The 20,853-nt window shown below is 40.1% G+C and overlaps 1 protein-coding gene across 1 annotated transcript; it reads left to right on the plus strand.

Moving 5' to 3' along the window:
- Window positions 1-2,219: 2,219 nt before the first annotated feature.
- Window positions 2,220-20,767, plus strand: LOC106086694 (membrane alanyl aminopeptidase-like). The gene is made up of 8 exons (XM_013251465.2): window positions 2,220-2,695; window positions 5,464-5,622; window positions 5,686-5,979; window positions 6,045-6,231; window positions 6,291-6,538; window positions 11,725-12,846; window positions 12,906-13,179; window positions 20,732-20,767. The coding sequence occupies exons 1-8, from the start codon at window positions 2,220-2,222 to the stop codon at window positions 20,765-20,767; spliced, it is 2,796 nt and encodes a 931-aa protein (XP_013106919.2).
- The last annotated feature ends 86 nt before the right edge of the window (window positions 20,768-20,853 follow it).

Below are 20,853 nucleotides of genomic sequence, written 5' to 3' on the forward strand. Positions count from 1 at the left end.
ATGAATATTTAGTTTCACTCTCTTTAAGACCCAAATTGTCTTGGTGAGCAAATACGTCCTATTTGGGGGTTGTTATGGTGGTGGGACGTCCGCTAGACAGTTGGCCCCTAATGTTGACTCCCACATACCTTTTATATGAGCATCATATTTCCATAGTCGGAAAACATGACCGGCATGGGGGGTGTTTTGGGGGATGGGCGGCCACTTACTGAGTTGGCCTTGAAAATATATATCGGATTCGTGTTCCACTTTGAAAACCCTCTTATTTGAGCCTCGTATTGCAATAGTCAGAAAATATTGGGTTGCCCAAAAAGTAATTGCGGATTTTTTAAAAGAAAGTAAATGCATTTTTAATAAATCTTAGAATGAACTTTAATCAAATATACTTTTTTACACTTTTTTTTCTAAAGCAAGCTAAAAGTAACAGCTGATAACTGACAGAAGAAAGAATGCAATTACAGAGTCACAAGCCGTTGAAAAAAATTGTCAACGCCGACTATATGAAAAATCCGCAATTACTATTTGGGCAACCCAATACTTTCTATTTGGGTGGTGTTGGGGGGGGCGTGGCCCCATAGAGACTTTTCCCGAATATTGATATCAAAGTCGTGCTTTACTCCCAAAGACCTTTCATTTGAGCCCCATATTGCTATGCTCCTAAATTTGTCCCCTTTGGGGGATGTTTTTGGTGAGAGGCGGCCCCCCAAACACTTGGTCCCATATTTAGATATCAGATTCTAATTCTACACTCAAATACCTTTTATTAAAGCCCCATATTCCCATGGTCAGTAAATAAGTCCAGTTTGGGGGGTGTTTTTGGGAAGGAGTCCACGCTCCCCAGAAATGCGGTCCCACATTTGGATATCAGATTCGTATTCTACTCGCAAATACCTTTCATTTGAGCCCCATATTGCCATGGTCAGTAAATATGTCCGATTTAGGGGTGTTTTGGTGGTTGGGTGGTGTTGTGTGGGTGGGGTGGCCCCATAGACACTTTTCCCGAATATTTATATCAAAGTCGTGCTTTACTCCCAAAGACCTTTCATTTGAGCCCCATATTGCTATGCTCGTAAATTTGTCCCCTTTGGGGGATGTTTTTGGTGAGAGGCGGCCCCCCAAACACTTGGTCCCATATTTAGATATCAGATTCTAATTCTACACTCAAATACCTTTTATTAAAGCCCCATATTCCCATGGTCACTAAATAAGTCCTGTTTGGGTGGTTTTTTGGGAAAGGGGTGGACCCCCAGAAACGTGATCCCACTTTTGGATATCAGATTCGTATTCTACTCGCAAATACCTATCATTTGAGTCCCATATTGCCATGGTCGGTAAATATGTCGATTTAGGGGTGTTTTGGGGCTTGGGGTGGTCCCCCTAGCACTTGGTCCGACAATTGGATATCAGATACGTTTTCTTATCCTAAATACCTTTCATTTGAGTCCCATATTGTCGTGATTGGTCTAAATATATGTTTGATAGGTTTTAGGGTGGGGCAGCCCCCCTAGGTACCCCATCCGAAATTTTTTATACCAAATTTTTATTTTTAGGGTGCTATATGAGAGCACACAAAATTTCGCTTAAATTGCACCATCCATCTCCGAGGGGAGGGTCCGCCCCCCTTTATATATCAAAAAATGTAGTACCCTATTTACACCACGGGGTCATTATGCACCATCTGTGAACATTTCAAGAAAATCGGTTCAGCCGTTTCTGAGTCTATAAGGAACACACAAACATACAAACAAACAAATCTACAAACAAACCCAAATTGATTTTTATATATAAGATGCGTTTGATATAAAAATGCGCCAATTTTGGATTTAAAACTTTTGTTAATACCTCTCCTTTAGGAAAATGCAAAGAAAAGATTAAATCTGGAAATAGAAGTAGCTTATTTAGAAAATTTGCGAAATTGTTGACAAAAAATCAAAACGTCTGCCATTAGCAAAAGTTGACTTTTCGATAAAGTCGAAAGTACACTTTTTGCCAAAAAAAAAAAAAATCGAAAAGTCTAAATGTCAACTTTTGCAAAGACACTTTTTGCCAAAAAAAAAATCGAAAAGTCTAAATATCAACTTTTGCCATTTTGATAAAAGTCTACAAGTCGTCTTATCGTTTCAACTTGGGATCCCTATTCTCCACCATCAATATAAGTAAACTGTTCAGTTTTCCTTGTGACTTCTGGGTGATCGCAACAAGTGGTAGTGGAAATAAAAATGGAATTAGTGTCTGCCCTGAGGCAACTCTTCATAGGCTTCTTGCTATTCTCATTTGGCGATATTGTAATAAAACTAACAACAGCTCAACATTATCGCCTTAGCACAGATATCTTGCCCGATTTTTATGATATCGCCATTAAACCTTATCTACAGGAGGGGGATGGTACAAAACAATTCACATTTGATGGTGAGGTAAACATTACCCTCCATGCTGAAGAGAATAATGTGTCGAAAATCACTCTGCACAAAGCCCAATTGAAGATACTCGATGTGATCTTGTATGACTCCAATGGTCACTTAATTGAACGCATCTCCATTGATCGTCTGCAGTATGAGGAGCCTACCAACAAACTAACTGTTCCGGTGACATCGCCATTGGTTATGAATCAGAAATATACCATATATTTCAAATATAATGGATACATACGTAACGATATGGCAGGGGTTTATCGCGCTACCTACGATGGCATTAAGTAAGTACTATTATAGATTATGATTCGATCGTTGATAATCAATCGTCAAGTGAATTTGTTTTCATTACAATGTGAATTATTTATTGTTCATAGTTGCACAGTGGGATAAAACACTAGTAAAAAAAATGTGGCGTGAGAGACGGGAAAAGATATTTCATTGAAACTTGGAATAATTAGAGCTGAGGTGTTGGCCGCCATATCGTGTACAAAATGTCAAAAATTGGTCCAAATCTCCGTTTGCTGTCCGATTTTCAAATTTGCATTTTCTATCTCGTTAACACCTCAGCTCTAAACATTCCAAATTTCAAAGCAATATCTCTACCCGTTCTATTTTTATACCCTCCACCATAGTATGGGGGGTATACTATTGGGCTGCCCAAAAAGTAATGGCGGATTTTTTAAAGAAAGTAAATGAATTTTTAATAAAACTTAGAATGAACTTTAATCAAATATACTTCTTTTACACTTTTTTTCTAAAGCAAGCTAAAAGTAACAGCTGATAAATGACAGAAGAAAGAATGCAATTACAGAGTCACAAGCTGTGCAAAAAAATTTGTCAACGCCGACTATATGAAAAATCCGCAATTACTTTTTGGGCAACCCAATAATTTCGTCATTCTGTTTGTAACTACTCGAAATATTCGTCTGAGACCCCATAAAGTATATATATTCTTGATCGTCGCGACATTTTATGTCGATCTAGCCATGTCCATCCGTCTGTCCGTCCGTCCATCTGTCTATAGAAAGCACTCTAACTTCCGAAGGAGTAAAGTTAGCCGCTTGAAATTTTGCACAAATACTTCTTATTAGTGTAGGTCGGTTGGTATTGTAAATGGGCCCTATCGGTCCATAACCTGATATAGCTGTCATATTAACCGATCTTGGGTCTTGACTTCTTGAGCCTCTAGAGTGCGCAATTCTTATCCGATTGGAATAAAATTTCGCACGACATGTTTTGTTATGATATTCAACAATTGTGCCAAGTATGGTTAAAATCGGTCCATAACCTGATATAGCTGCCATATAAACCGATCTTGGGTCTTGACTTCTTGAGCCCCTAGAGTGCGCAATTCTTACCCGATTGGAATGAAATTTTGCACGACGTGTTTTGTTATGATATCCAACAACTGTGCCAAGTATGGTTCAAATCGGTTCATAACCTGATATAGCTGTCATATAAACAGATCTGGGGACTTGACTTCTTGAGCTTCTAGAGGGCGCAATTCCTATCCGATTTGGCTGAAATTTTGCAAGACGTATTTTATTCTTACTTTCAACAACTATGTCAAATAAGGTTCAAATCGGTTCATAACCTAAAATAGCTGCCATATAAACCGATCTGGGATCTTGACTTCTTGAGCCTCTAGAGGCCGCAATTATTATCCGATTTGCCTGAAATTTTGTGCGACGGATTCTCTCATGACCATCAACATACGTGTTTATTATGGTCTGTAGCCCGATACAGCTCCCATATAAATCGATCTCTCTATTTTACTTCTTGAGCCCCCAAAGGGCGCAATTTTCATTCGAATTGGCTGACATTTTACACAGGTCTCCAACATATAATTTAATTGTGGTCCAAACCGAACCATATCTTGATATCGCTCTAATAGCAGAGCAAAACTTTTCTTACATCCTTTTTTGCCTAAGAAGAGATGTCGGGAAAAGAACTCGACAAATGCGATACATGGTGGAGGGTATATAAGATTCGGCCCGGCCGAACTTAGCATGCTTTTACTTGTTTTTTTCTTTTTTTTTCAATAAATTGGAAATGTAATTAATTGGTCACAAACTGAGCCGCAAGCAGCTCTATTTGACAGTAGTTGTATTTGTTGTGTGGCGTTGTATGACTTTTGTTTGTCTTACATCGCCCAATGAACTTAGTACTAGGCTTTGTGCAGAATAGGTGTGGCAAGTCACAGCGAAGTGAGAGGCTGGAGCATAACGGATATTGACATGAACAAAGGGACACAAGACCAGACTTCAACCGATTTAGAGGCGTGGAATGGATTTCGTTAGTAGCAGATAATGAGCAAAAATTTCTATAGGATGTCTTTATTTGATCGACCTCTGTTGTGATTTCCACAGACGGACGGACATGGCTAGATCGACTTAAAATGTCAAGATGATGAAGACTATGTATTCCGTCTGCCCATGGATCTGTCCTCCCGTCTATGGAAATCCCAATCGCAGTCGAACCCGTAAAGTAACACAATTTTTTTTTATTAATAAGGATCGTTGGGTATTGAAAATGGGCCCTTTCAGTTCAGATTTGATATAGCTCCCATATAAAGTGGTCCTTCGACTGTACTTATTGTGAGCTACAACGACCATGCTTAGTATGGTTCAAATTCGTGTATAACCTGATATAGCTTACCTGATTTGGTTGAAATTGTCCACGTAATGCTTTGTTATGACTTCCAACAACCTTGTTAGGTACCATCCATATCGGTCTATAACCAGATATTGCTCGCATATAAACCGAACTTCCGATTTTTGATCTTGAGCCCCTAGAAGTCGCAACTGTTGTTTGATTTGGATGACTTCTGTTATGACTTTAAAGATCCGTCATAAGTCTAAGGTCTAAGGTTTGCTCGTAAAGTCCACATGTGCCCTTCAACTAAGTTGTTTTGTGAAAATGTTTAGTACAATCTATGGTTGTCGGTTCGCAGGTTCGGCTCCGTCGAACTTAGCACATTTCCACTTGTGAGTTTTCACCTGTGTACACTTCTTTTTGTTTTATTAAGTTTTTTTCCCCCTCATTTCAGTTGGTATCTCCTTACCCAGTTACACCGCATAGATGCTCGAACAGCATTTCCATGCTTTGATGAACCACAGCTAAAGGCCACTTTTCAAATGCGTATCAGCCGACCCAAGGAATATCAATCGTACTTCAATACTAGACTATTGAGAACAACTTCGGACAGGTAACACTTAAACATCGTTGTTATAAAATGTGGAATTTTATTCAATTTTCCTTTGAATTTCAGTGATGGCCGTTATACAGATTATTTTGAGAAGTCTCCACGCATGTCGACCTATGGTGTAGCTTTCGTAGTGGGAGATTTCTTGGTGGAAGGCAGCAATGATTTGAAACTCATAATGCATCCCAAATTTAAGAACAAGACCAACCTAACCCAGGAAGTGGCTGTGAAAGCCATAGCAGCTTATGACGCCTATACACAAATGTCCTACAAATCCATGGGTAATGAGATAATGCAAATGCTTGGTGTCAACAGATTTCCACACAGTGGCATGGAAAATTGGGGTTTAATTTTGTATAAGTGAGATTTATGGGAATTCAATTCGGGCAGCCATTAATTTCCAAAGTTTTTGTTTTAACTCCTAGAGATTATCTCTTGGCTCATGAGCCCCATGCCACTGATGGCTGGGCCAACAAAGAACGCACTGTGGGCTTGGTAACACATGAGGTGGCTCACATGTGGTTTGGCGATAGTGTCACTCATAAGTGGTGGAGCTATTTTTGGCTGAATGAGGCATTTCCTACTTACTATCAGCATTTTTTGACCCATGAGGTTGGTACAAGAAAGTGATTTCCATTGTTACTCTCTACTTTTGCTTTGTGTCGCCTTAGATTTATCCCGAATATGAATTGGATAAACAATTTGTCTTGAATGAAATGCATACCATATTTGATTTGGATTCTACCATCAACACACAACCCTTAACAAGCCCTGAGGAAAGTATCCAGACTCCCAGTGAAATTGGTTCTAAATTCAGTAATTTGGCCTATAACAAAGGAGCATCCTTTGTGCGCATGATAGCTAATGCCATGGGAAAAGAGAATTTTGACAAAGCTATGAGAGAGTATTTGAAAGATAAGTAAGTCTTAAAAAAATCTTGTATAGTTCGAACGAGTCGAACTTTCGATACCACCATAAATATACATCTTATTGACATTTCGTCGACAACACAGAAAAAGATAAAAATCTATTTCCATCACGAAATTAATTAATCCAATCAATTTTTTTATTGAAACTGCTTCAATCACGAAAATGATAATATCAATCAACTTTTTAGGCAAAAAGGGACATAAGAAAACATTTGCCTTGCTATTAGAGCCATATCAAGATATGGTCAGGTTTAGACCACAATCATATTGTATGTTGGAGAACAGTGTAAAATGTCAGCCAATTCGAATAACAATTGCGCTCTTTGGGGGCACAAGAAGTAAAATAGAGATATCAATTTATGTGGGAGCTGTATCGGGCTATAGACCGATTCAGACCATAATAAACACGTATATTGATGGTCATGAGAGGATCCGTCGTACAAAATTTCAGGCAAATCGGATAAAATTTGCGACTTTTAGGGGCTCAAGAAGTCAAGATCCCAGATCGGTTTATATGGCAGTTATATCCGGTTATGAACCGATTTGAACCTTATTTAACACAGTTGTTGAGAGTAATAATAAAATTCGTCATGCAATTTCATGCATTTCAGCCAATCGGATAAGAATTGCGCACTCTAGAGGCTCAAGAAGTCAAGACCCAAGATCGGTTTATATTGCAGCTATATCAGGTTATGGACTGATTTGAACCATACTTGGCACAGTCATTGGATATCATAACAAAACACGTCGAGCAAAATTGCATTCCAATCGGATAAGAATTGCGCACTCCAGAGGCTCAAGAAGTCAAGACCCAAGATCGGTTTATATGGCAGCTATATAAAAACGTGGACCGATATGGCCCATTTACAATCCGAACCGACCAGCACTAATAAGAAGTATTTGTGCAAAATTTCAAGCGGCTAGCTTTATTTTCGAAAGCGCTTTCGACAGACAGACGGACAGACATGGCTAGATCGACATAAAATGTAACGACGATCAAGAATATATATACATTATAGGGTCTCATACGAATATTTCGAGTAGTTACAAACAGAATGACGAAATTAGTATAACCCCATCCTATGGTGGAGGGTATAAAAATTACATAATCAATTACAAAATGCTTTAAAATTTTTGAAATTTCCAATGAATTTTTTAATCCATCCAATTAAAAATATAATTGAAATTTTCAATTAATTTTTCGATTGATCCAACTAAAAAAAAATATTATAATTTCCAAAATACTCAATTAAATTTTTAATTGGATCAAATATGCAAACGTTATATAAAAATTTGTGAGAAAAGCTCCAGGAACAGGAATTTGAGGTATATATTTGGGTCCATGATCACTCCTTAAAATGCAACGAAAAAAAAATTATTCCAAATAAATTAATGAAAGATTATTGAGGCAAGTTTATGTCTAGCTACCGACATAGATTAACAATAATTCGGAACTGTCGGGACTGTCCAAAAATGTTTCCGATTCTATTAAAAAATGATTGAAAGAACTTACTGCCAGGAACGCTAATATTTTTTAAACCCCACACCATAGGAAGGGGGTATACTTATCTAGTCCTTCCGTGTATAACACCTCGAAATATTCGTGAAGACCCCAAAAAGGATATATATTCCTGATCATCTCGACATTCTGAGTCGATCTAGCATTGTCCGTCCGTCCGTCCGTCTGTCGAAATCACAATAGCGGTCGAACGCGTAAACCTAGACGCTTGAAATTTTGCACAGATACTTCATATTGATGTAGATCGCTGGGGATTGAAAATGGGCCATATCGGTTCAGATTTGGATATAGCTTCCATATAAACCGATATCCTGGCTTGATTTCTTGAGCCCCTGGAATCCGCAATTTTCGTCCGATGTGGCTGAAATTTTGCACGTGGATTTCTTTTACGACTTCCAGAGGAGGGGGCGTGCCCTCCCCCTCCCCCTTACCCCCAAAACACTACCCAAAAATAAAACTGGACCGATCGGTACAATATGGGATTCAAATGAAAGGTATTCAAGAGTAGAGTACGAATTTCAATATAAAAGTTTGGTCCAAGTACCTTGGGGGGCCGCCCAAGCCCCAAAACCCCAAATATGAGACTCAAATGAAAAGTATTCGGGAGTGGATAACGAATATGGTCAGGAAGTAGGAATAGGCTTTTTAATTTGTTGATAACGGAAGGGGCGGACCCTGCACCGTTACCCCAAAAATACCACCCAAAATCAAAAGTGGACCGATAAGGACAATATGAGTATCAAATGAAATCATGGATATATGGGACTCGGTTCGTTTGTTCCGTATAGACTGAAAAACGGCAGAACCGATTTTCTCGAAAATTTTCGCATATTGTGTAGGTTGGTCTTGAAGGAAACAAAAGCTATATAATTATGCCAAAAACACAACCCAAAATCAAAAGTGGACCGATCGGGACAATATTGGTATTAAATGAAAGGAAATTTGGACCTCTCCAACCCTAAAACTCAAAGAACCCTAAAACAGACATATTGGACGTTCATTTCAATATGAAGCTCAAATGAAAGGTATTCGGGAGTAGATTTCGAATCTGGCATACAAAATCAGATCGAATTATAAGGGATCACGCCACCCCTCAAAAACGCTATTAGACCCATTATGACTATATGATACTTGGCTGGTATGTTCCTAAAATGTGCATAGATTGTGTATTTTTGTCTGGAAGGAAACATAGGCTATATAATTTTTAGATATCGGGTGGAGGCGGACCCTCCCCCCCACACCAAAAACGCCCAAAATGGGCACATTAGCCAATCACGGATATATGGGACTAGGTTTGTTTCTTCCGTATAGATTAAAAAACGGCAGAACCGATTTTCTCTAAATTTTCGCATATCGTGTAGGTTGGTTTGAAAGAAAACATAGGCTATATAATTTTTCGGTATCGGAAGGGGGACGGACCCTCCCCCTTATACCAAAAACACAACCCCAAAATCAAAAGTGGACCGATCTTTACCCGGACAGTTTCGTATCGAGTACTAGACCTAGGTAGTTCGTCTCCTTTGACAACATACTGCACATACCTGCTTACATAGCATCCAGAAAGGTGGCGAAAGCTCATATTGCCTCTCGTCACCTTTCTTACGCATTCCTTTTCCAGGGCAGTTTCGAATCGAGTACTAGACCTAGGTATTTCGCCTCCTTTGACAGCTGCAGAGTGGTCTCGTGGAGTGGTATATTTTATATCTCTGAGAAAGAGCACCAGCGCTGTCTTCCTTGGGTTAGTCCTCAGCCCATTTCTCGTAGCCAACCTCAATAGTGTCCACAGGGATCTTTCCATAATCTCGCTGATCGTTGACAGGAATCTGCCTCGAAAAAATAGGATGAGGACGTCCGCAATCAGTCTCATGCCATCTCCGTTGATATCCAATAGGACTGTGCGTTTATCACTAGGCTCAAGGGAATCGGCGAGAACACCACGCTTTACCTCAAGTCGACGTTTATAATACCGCCGCGAAGCATATTGTCCCTCCACCAGGAGATACTTGGGTGGTTTTCTGTGCGCTCCAGAGTGGAGACTATCGATCCTATCTCGATGTTATTAAATACCCCCTTCAAATCGAGGAAGGCCGCTCCATCGTATACTCCTTCTGTTGGAGATACATATCGCCTTCTTCACCGACCTCCCCTGAGGTATATATGTTGTGGCCCCACTAAAGTTTTCAGGTGTCAGTCCCTCCCTCACCTTCAGGTTTACCAGTCATGCCAGTGTTTTAAGTAAAAACGATGACAGACTGATTGACCTAGATTGACCTAGACCGATCCGCCGATTTAGGGTCTTAGGCCCATAAAAGCCAAATTTTTTATTCGATTTTGATGAAATTTAGGACAGTGAGTTGTGTTAGGACAGTCGACATCCTTTTTTAATTTGGCCCAGATCGCTCCAAATTTGGATATAGCTGCTATAGAAATCGATCTCTCGATTTAAGGTTTTGGGTCCATAAAAGGCGCATTTATTGTCCGATATCGCCGAAATTTGCGACAGTGAGATGCGTTAGGCTCTTCGACAACTTTGCAATTTGGCTGAGATCGGTTCAGATTTGAATATAGCTGTCATACAGAACGATGCCAGGAGGCCACCGTAGCGCAGAGGTTAGCATGTCCGCCTATGACGCTGAACGCCTGGGTTCGAATCCTGGAGAGACCATCAGAAACAAATTTTTTTCACCGGTGGTTTTCCCCTCCTAATGCTGGCGACATTTGTGATTTACTATGCCATGTAAAACTTCTCTCCAAAGAGGTGTCGCACTGCAGCTCGCCGTTCGGACTCGGCTATAAAAAGGAGGCCCCTTATCATTGAGCTTAAACTTGAATCGGACTGCACTCATTGATCTGTGAGAAGTTTGCCCTTGTTCCTTAATGGAATGTTCCTGGGCAAAATTTTCGTTCTTTTTGTATAGAACGATCTCCTGATTTAAGGTTTTGGGTATTAGATCGGTCAAGATTTGGATATAGCTGCTATATTAATCGATCTCTCGATTTAAGGTTTTGGGCCTATAAAAGGAGCATTTATTGTCCGATATCGCCGAAATTTCGGACAGTCAGTTGCGTTAGGCTCTTCGACAACTTTCGGCAATGTGGCCCAGATCGGTTCAAATTTTGAGATAGCTGCCATATAGACCGATCTCTCGAGGTAAGGCTTTGGGCCCATAAGAGGCGCATTTATTGTCCGATGTCGCCGAAATTTGGGACAGTGAGTTGCGTTAGGCTGTCCGACAGCCCTCTTTAATTTGGCTCTGATCGGTTCATATTTGGATATAGGTGCCATATAGACCGACTTCTCGATTTAAAGTCTTGGCCCCATAAAAGGCACATTTAATATCTGATTTCGATGAAATTTGACACAGTGACTTATGTTGGGCTTTTCGACATCCCTGTCGTATATGGTTCAGATCGGTTTATATTTGGATATGGATATCCAATCCAATCCGTCTATGAACAATGACTTGTACTTATTAGACCACTCAATCAATATCCGTATCGAATTTGGTCCGAATCGGACCATATTTCAATAAAGCTGCTATAGGGATATAAATTATCACCGAATTTTGACGAAAGGCGGTGGCCCGGCCGAACTTAACGCCTTTTTACTTGTTTTTAACTAAAAAATGTATCCTATTCCTTTTGCACTGCTTTCAGTCATTTAAAAAATCCCGCTCCCAAAGATTTATTCAAACAATGGAAACAATTTTGGCCAGCTGGTCATCAGGTGGATTTGAATCAGCTATTTAGTGATTGGACTGAACAACCAGGATTTCCCATGATACGTATTAAGGCAATAAATTCAGGTCGTTACTTGCTAGAACAACAGAGATTTCTGCTCGATCCTCAGGATGGTAGTGATACCACTCTCAAATATACCATACCCATAACATACACCACAAATCGAGAGCGAAACTTTGAGCAACTTACACCGAAATTCTATTTCAACAAATCTATGACTCAACTGGAATTTGGTGATTCCAATGCTGATGAATGGATCATCTTGAATTTGCAGCAATCTAACTATCACAGAGTATTCTATGAAACTGACCTACTCGACAAACTTCGCAAGGCGTTTATGGCTCCCAAACACAGTGATATACACGAAATCAATAGGGCCCACATGGTGGATGATCTCTTCACCTATGGCCGCATAGGTCTTTTGGGCTATGATTGTATTTTCGAATTCATGGAATACTTGGCAGAAGAGACGGCATATCTACCCTGGCATCCGGCCTTTAGAGCTTTTGAGACCATCAGTCAACGTTTGACATTGAGTGAACACGAAAAATTTGGAGAATTCCTATTTGAAATACTTTCTAAGGTCTATGAACATTTGGGATTTCATACTAATCCCAACGACTCCATTCTGGATATTTATAATCGCAATAAAGTCATTACCTGGCTGTGTAAATACCATCACAGAGAATGTAATCAAAAAGCCCAATCCTATTTCCAAACCAGCCTGGCCACAAATGTTGCCACAGATTTTCAAGAATCTCTTTATTGTGCTGCCTGCCGTGAGGGACAATATGAAATCTATTTGGCCCTTACGAATCTATACAAGGCTGAGACTTTGGATAGTCAAAGAGAAAAGCTTATGCGAGCCATGGGTTGTACCCAACATTTTGTGGGCAATCACCTTGACTTCATTCTAGGCGATAATGTAAAGCAAGAAGAAAAACCCGAAGCCCTGGCTAATCTGTATACTCAAACACCCGAAAACGTGGAACCTGTGTATCACTTGCTTACGGATTCCGTGGAACAGCTAGAGATAATGTAAGTCTATATCTGGTTGAAGAATCTGAAATTTGTTGATTATTCCTTTTTCCTTGCAGTTTGGGTGGCTGGTCTAGCACTGCCAATGTGATCAGTGACATTGCCAATTACTTTACTACCCAACATCAGTTGGACATGCATAAGCAGTTCATTGCTGCGAAAGGACATCTTTTTGGTTCTTCAGTTAGCATTTTGGAAAATTCCGTCAAGACTGTGGAGAAAAATTTGTTGTGGTCTCAAAAACATTTGGGAAAACTATTTGAATATCTGGATCAACGCAATGGGGCGATTTCATTACGCGGCTTGGGCTCTTTAGTGCCATTACTGTTGGCTGTAATGGTGAAATTACTTTTTTTTATTTTTTAATGAGTAGGCATATTTTAAGCTTTTCTTTAATATAATGTACTAGCTGACCCGGGCCCGCTCCGCTGCGCCTTCTTTTACTTTGTATGGAACAAAAGTTTCCGTGGAATATTTCTTTTCGACAATTAAAGATTTTTTTAGTGAAATACCATGCTACGAAAAAAGTATTGGGTTGCCCAAAAAGTAATTGCGGATTTTTCATATAGTCGGCGTTGACAAATTTTTTCACAGCTTATGACTCTGTAATTGCATTCTTTCTTCTGTCAGTTATCAGCTGTTACTTTTAGCTTGCTTTAGAAAAAAAGTGCAAAAAAAGTATATTTGATTAAAGCTCATTCTAAGTTTTATTAAAAATGCATTTACTTTCTTTTAAAAAATCCGCAATTACTTTTTGGGCAACCCAATATATCGCTTGACTAGCAATTTAACAATATAAGTGCTTTTAGCTGAATCCCATATGATCTTTATTGGTCTACGAATTTAAGTTTGGATGTAAGGTGTACTCCCAGATACATGGCCCTGAAAAAATATCAGCATCGTACTCTTCTTTCAAATACCATTTATTTAAACCCCATATTGCCATTGGCTTAAGAGGAGTTTACAGGTTGAGGCGTCCCCCAAACACATGGCCCCAAAATAGGTTATCAAATTCGTTTTCTAATCTCAAATACATTTCATTTGAGCCACATATGGGGAGGGCCGAAAAATTTTTTCCCTTTTGGGGGTGTTTTGGGAAAGGGTTGATGCCCTAAATACATAGTCCTACATTTGGATATAAAATTCGTATTCTACTCCCAAATACCTTTATTTGAGCCCCGTATTGCGATGGTGGCTCAAAAATTGCTGTTTGTCGGGTATTTTGGGAAAGGGGTAGACCCCCAGAAAATTGGTTCCGAAAATGGCTATCAATTCTTACTCTACCCCCAATACCTTTCATTTAGGCCCACATTGTCATGGTCGGAAAATATGCCGATTTAGGGGTGTTTTGGGGATTGGGGTGGTCGCCCAAACCCTAAGCCCGGAAAATATATCAGTAACGTTCTCTATTCTCATATATCCATATATCATTTATTTGAACCTCATATTACCATTGGCCTCAATATTGGATATCAAATTTGTTTTCAAATCTCATTTAAACTCCTTATTGCAAAAGTCAGCAAATATGTCCGGTTTGGGGTATTGGCCCTAAAAACTATGAATATTTAGTTCCACTCTCTTTAAGACCCTAATTGTCTTGATGAGCAAATACGTCCTATTTGGGGGTTGTTATGGTGGTGGGACGTCCCCTAGACAGTTGGTCGTTAATGCTGATATCAGATACGTGGTCTACTTCCAAATACCTTTAATTTGAGCCCCATATTTCCATAGTCGGCAAACATGTCCAACTTGGGGGGTGTATTGGGGGATGGGCGGCCACCCTGTGAGTTGGCCTTGAAAATATACATCGAATTCGTGTTCCATTCTCAAATCCCTCTTATTTGAGCCTCATATTGCAAAAGTCAGCAAATACTTACTATTTGGGTTTTGTTGTGGGGGTGCGGTGGCCCCATAGACACTTTTCCCAAATATTGATATCAGATTCGTGCTTTACTCCCAAAGGCCTTTCATTTGAGCCCCATATTGCTATGGTCGTAAATTTGTCCCCTTTGGGGGATGTTTTGGGGGAGCGGCGGCACCCCAAACACTTGGTCCCATATTTGGATATCAGATTCTACTTCTACACTCAAATACCTTTTAATTAAGCCCCATATTCCCATGGTCAGTAAGTAAGTCCTATTTGGGGGGTGTTTTGGGGAAGGGGTGGACCCCCAGAAACGTGGTCCCACATTTGGATATCAGATTCGTATTCTACTCGCAAATACCTTTCATTTGAATCCCATATTGCCATGATCGGTATATGTCTGATTTAGGGGTGTTTTGGGGGGTTGGGTGGTGTTGTGGGGGTGGTGGGATGGCCCCATAGACAATTTTCGCAAATATTGATATCAGATTTGTGCCTTTCTCCCAAATACCTTTCGTTTGAGACCCATGTAACTATGGTCGTAAATGTGTCCCCTTTGGTGGAGGTTTTTAGAGAGAGGCAGGCCCCCAAACACTTTGTCTCATATTTAGATATCAGATTCCAATTCTACACTGAAAACCCTTTAATTTGAGTCCCATATTCCCATGGTCAGTAAATAAGTCCTGTTTGGGGGTGTTTTGGGGAAGGGGTGGACTCCCAGAAACGTGGTCCCACATTTGGATATCAGATTCGTATTCTTCTCGCAAATACCTTTCATTTGAGCCCCATATTGCCATGGTCGGTAAATATGTTCGATTTGGGGGTGTTTTGGGGGTTGGGATGGTCCCCCTAGCTCTTGGTCCGACTATTGGATATCAGATTCGTTTTTGTACCTTAAATACCTTTCATTTGAGTCCCATATTGTCGTGATTGGTCTAAATACATGTTTGGTAGGTTTTAGGGTGGGGCGGCCCCCCTAGGTACCCCATCCGAAATTTTTATTTTTAGGGTACTAAAGGGTGATTTTTTTGAGGTTAGGATTTTCATGCATTAGTATTTGACAGATCACGTGGGATTTCAGACATGGTGTCAAAGAGAAAGATGCTCAGTATGCTTTGACATTTTATCATGAATAGACTTACTAACGAGCAACGCTTGCTAATCATTGAATTTTATTACCAAAATCAGTGTTCGGTTCGAAATGTGTTCAAATTTTGACAAATTTTGTTCAGCGATGAGGCTCATTTCTGGTTGAATGGCTACGTAAATAAGCAAAATTGCCGCATTTGGAGTGAAGAGCAACCAGAAGCCGTTCAAGAACTGCCCATGCATCCCGAAAAATGCACTGTTTGGTGTGGTTTGTACGCTGGTGGAATCATTGGACCGTATTTTTTCAAAGATGCTGTTGGACGCAACGTTACGGTGAATGAACACATTTCGAACCGAACACTGATTTTGGTAATAAAATTCAATGATTTGCAAGCGTTGCTCGTTAGTAAGTCTATTCATGATGAAATGTCAAAGCATACTGAGCATCTTTCTCTTTGACACCATGTCTGAAATCCCACGTGATCTGTCAAATACTAATGCATGAAAATCCTAACCTCAAAAAAATCACCCTTTATATGAGATCACACAAAATTTCGCTTAAATCGCACCACCCATCTCCGAGATCTGGCGTTTCTGAAAATTAGGGTAAGGGGGAGGGTCCGCCCCCCCCTTCGGATATTAAAAAAATTTAGTACCCTATTTTCACCACGGGATCATTATGCACCATCTGTGAAAATTTCAAGGAAATCGGTTTAGCCGTTTCTGAGTCTATAAGGAACACACAAACATACAAACAAACACAAATTGATTTTTATATATAAGATATTCTCTTATTTCTTATATTAAAAAATTTATTTTTTTCAAAAAAGTTTCAAATAGTTGTTTAATTATTTTTGAAAATATTTTATTGAAATTCTATTTTACATATAACTAGCCGAACCGGGCCCGCTCCGCCGTGCCTTATTTAACTCTCTAATATATTTTCAGGTTTGGGGACACTTCGCCCTGAATACGGATATCGAATTCGTGCCATTGACGCTGAACGTGTTCGAATCATGGCGAGAACATCGGACAAAGCGGTGTTTATCCCCTCTTAATATTGGCGGCATCTGCAGGGTACAATGCCACACATGGTCATTTTAAAAATTTTACCCAAAGAGGTGTCGCACTGCGGGACACCGTTTGGACTCGCTTATAAAAAAGGTCCCTTATCGTTGAGTTTAAACTTGAATCGGAAAGCACTCAGTGATGTGTGAGAATTTGTCCCTTCTCGGTTCCTGGTGGTAATGTTCTCATTAGGGGAGGAATGGCACCTCAGACATTTCGACTCAAATATGGATATCAAATTCGTGCTGCACTGCCAAATCCCTTTAATTCGAACGCCATATTGTCATGGCCGGTAAATATGAACCGTTTGGAGAGTGTTTTGGGGCTAGGGCGGCCAACGGCACTTTGCACTGAAAATAGATATCAAATTCGTTCTTTATTCCCAACGGATATGAAGTTCAGTTTAGGGGGTGATTAAGGGCGTACACCAAAACACTTGGCTACAAAATTGGATATCAAATTCGGTTTTCTACTCTCAAATACCTTTCATTTGAATTTCATATTGTCATAATGGGTCATATAAATCATATTCGTAATCTACTCCCTAATACCTTTTATTTGAGTCCCATACAGCCATGGTCGGGTTATATGCCCATTTGAGGGCATTTGGGGGTGGGCGACCTCTCATTACTTCGACCAAATGTTTGAAGTCATATTTGTAATCTACTGCCTAATACTTTTAATTTGAGTCCCATATTGACATGAACTTCGAATATATCTGTTTAGAGGAGTTTTGGGGTTGAGGGGCCCGCTGGGCATTTGGACCCAAATTTTAATACCATATTCGTATTGTATTGTTGTGCCCATCGGACCACTTTCGTATATGGGTGGCGTTTTTGGGGGTAAAGGGGAGGGCCCGCCTCCACCCGATATCTAAAAATTATATAGCCTATGTTTCCTTCCAGACAAACGTATACAATCTATTTGGGAGTAAAGCACAAACGTATACAAAATTTTAAGAAGATCGGTTCAGCCAAGTATCATATAGTCATAATGGGTGTAATAGCGTTTTTGAGGGGCGGCGTGACCCCCCTTTATTTCCATCTGATTTTGTATGCCAGATTCGAAATCTACTCCCGAATACCTTTCATTTGAGCCCTATATTAAAATGAACGTCCAATATGTCTGTTTGGAGGTGTTTAGGGGTTGGGGCGTCCCGATGGGTACTTCGACTCAAATTTTAATACCACATTCGTATTCTACTCTCCAATACCTTTCATTTGATACCTATATTGTCCCGATCGGTCCAATTTTGATTTTGGGTTGGGTTTTTGGCAGAAGGGGGAGGGTCCGTTCCCCTTCCGATACCGAAAAACTATATAGCCCATGTTTCCTTCCAAACCAACCTAACCGTGTTTTGGTCTATACGAAACGAACAAACCGAATCCCATATATCCGTTATTGGCTAATGTGCCCATTTTGAGCGTTTTTGTGGGTGTGGGGTGACCCCCTATACTTCGACATGAATTTGTATGCCAGATTCGTTATCTACTCCCATTATCGGTCCACTTTTGATTTTGGGTGGTGTTCAAGCTACCCTGTATCAAGCTATACATTGATTCAGACCATATTGAATACTATGTTGAAGGTCCTGGGAGAAGCCGTTGTACGAATTTTCTACCAAATCGAATGAAAATTGCGCCCTCTAGAGGCTCAAGAAGTCAAGATCCCGGATTGGTTTATATGGCAGCTATATCAGGTTATGAACCGATTTGCGCCATACTAAGCACAGTTTTTGGAAGTCATAACAAAACACCTCATGCAAAATTTCAGCCAAATCGAATGAGAATTTCAGGTTATGTGCCGTGTTAAAACTCACGTGCACATCTCTAGTCAAGACTATTGTGTTAATGACCTTGGACACACGCGTTAGGTGCCGGTTCATTCACTAGGGATAACGTTTCCCAGGGAAAACGATTTCATTGCCCAGAAAATATTTCAACATATTTGTAATCCTCCAAAATATTACCATTGGGATAGTATAAATATGCTCGTACCTATAAACCTGTACCGTAATTTATAAGACTTTGTCTTAATGTGCAGGCATTAAGACAGACAGACTTTCAGTTGGAGAGACGTCTCGAGCTACCCACTGTGTTTCTCTTGAGGTATGTCTATTGTACACCACTGAAATTCTTTGTTGTCAGTCCCTCCCCAACTGAGTGGTCAATTAGATTTTCCAGTGGTTTTCGAGTAAAAACGTTGACGCAGAGATTAGCATGTCCGCCTATGACTCTGAATGCCTGGGTTCAAATCCTGCCGAAAACATCCGAAAAAGTTTCGGCGGTGATTAACCCCTTGTAATTCTGACGAAATTTTTTAGGTACTATGCCATGTAAAATACATCTCCCCATAGAGGGAAGCCGTTCGGACCAGGGCTGCGGAGTTTAGCCCTGGACTCCGACCCCAAGTCAAGTTCTAAGTCGGAGTCGAGGTATTAAACCGGATCCGGAGAGCGGTTCGGAGTCGGGGCTAACGTGCTCAACTCCGAACCAAACTCCGACTCTGGCCTCAAAAACTCGACTACGGTCGACTCCGCAGCCAAGTATGGTTCAAATCGGTTCATAACCTGATGTAGCTGCCATATAAACCGATCTTGGGTCTTGATTTCTTGAGCCTCTAAAGGGCGCAATTCTTAACCGATTTGAATGAATTTTTGCACGAAGTATTTTGTTATGATATCCAACAACTGTGCCAAGTATGGTTCAAATCGGTCCATAACCTGATATGGCTGTCATATAAACAGATCTGGGCACTTGACTTCTTGAGCTTCTAGAGGTCGCAATTCCTATCCGATTTGGCTGAAATTTTGAATGACGTATTTTATTCTTACTTTCAACAACTATGTCAAATAAGGTTCAAATCGGTTCATAACCTGATATAGCTGCCATATAAACCGATCTGGTATCTTGACTTCTTAAGCCTCTAGAGATCGCAATTATTATCCGATTTGCCTGAAATTTTGTACGACGGATCCTCTCATGACCATTAACATACGTGTTTATTATGGTCTGAATCGGTCTATAGCCTGATACAGCTCCCATATAAATCGATCTCTCTATTTTACTTCTTGAGCCCCCAAAGGGCGCAAATCTTATTCGAGTTGGCTGACATTTTACACAGGTCTCCAATATATAATTAATTGTGGTTCAAATCGGACCATATCTTGATATCGCTCTAATAGCAGAGCAAATCTTTCTATATATCCTTTTTTGCCTAAGAAGAGATGCCGAGAAAAGAATTCGACAAATGCGATCCATGGTGGAGGGTATATAAGATTCGGCCCGGCCGAACTTAGCACGCTTTTACCTGTTTTAAATACCAAAACTTTCTTTGATTTTTCATGACCCCACAATGCCCTTAATCCTTTAGTTGTATTTTCAATAAGCTAAATGAGTTAGAACCCTGCCAAATTTAGGAGGAACACCCCCTCTATTCCTGGTGGTTAAAAAAAGCGATTGACACGAACAAAATTTTTATCATTCAAAATCCCTATCATGTTGTTGGCAAAACCACAATTTATGAATGGGAATGGCCATTTGGATTGAAGTTTTCCATTATCATTATGTCAAAGTAGTTTCCAGACACAGACACACACACAAACACAAGCGCCCGGTGTGCTACACCGGACAAATCCTTCGGAAATCACTTTTGCTATGACATCCTTACACAGCGGTGGGCCACACCACATAATGTTGTTCTCGTGTACATAATTAGAAGGGGTGGTTGGCTAGGGGCGGGACTTAAGCAGAACCATGTGTCAGCATACACTGGGAGTTGCGTCAGGAGGATGTTTACCACATCCATGTCCATGGTGGGCTTTGGTGTTTCTGTTTTTTTTTTTTTGTTTTCATCTCTTTGTAGTACGATAATTTTTTATTAAACAAAACTACACCATGATGTAGTCCATTAGCAGGACATTTAACAACTCCTGATTAGTCTGAGTAGACTATAAAAAGAGCCAAGTGCTGGGAGAAGTCTCTCCA

This window comes from Stomoxys calcitrans, chromosome 2, assembly GCF_963082655.1.
Source record: "Stomoxys calcitrans chromosome 2, idStoCalc2.1, whole genome shotgun sequence".
Lineage (NCBI taxonomy): Eukaryota > Metazoa > Arthropoda > Insecta > Diptera > Muscidae > Stomoxys > Stomoxys calcitrans.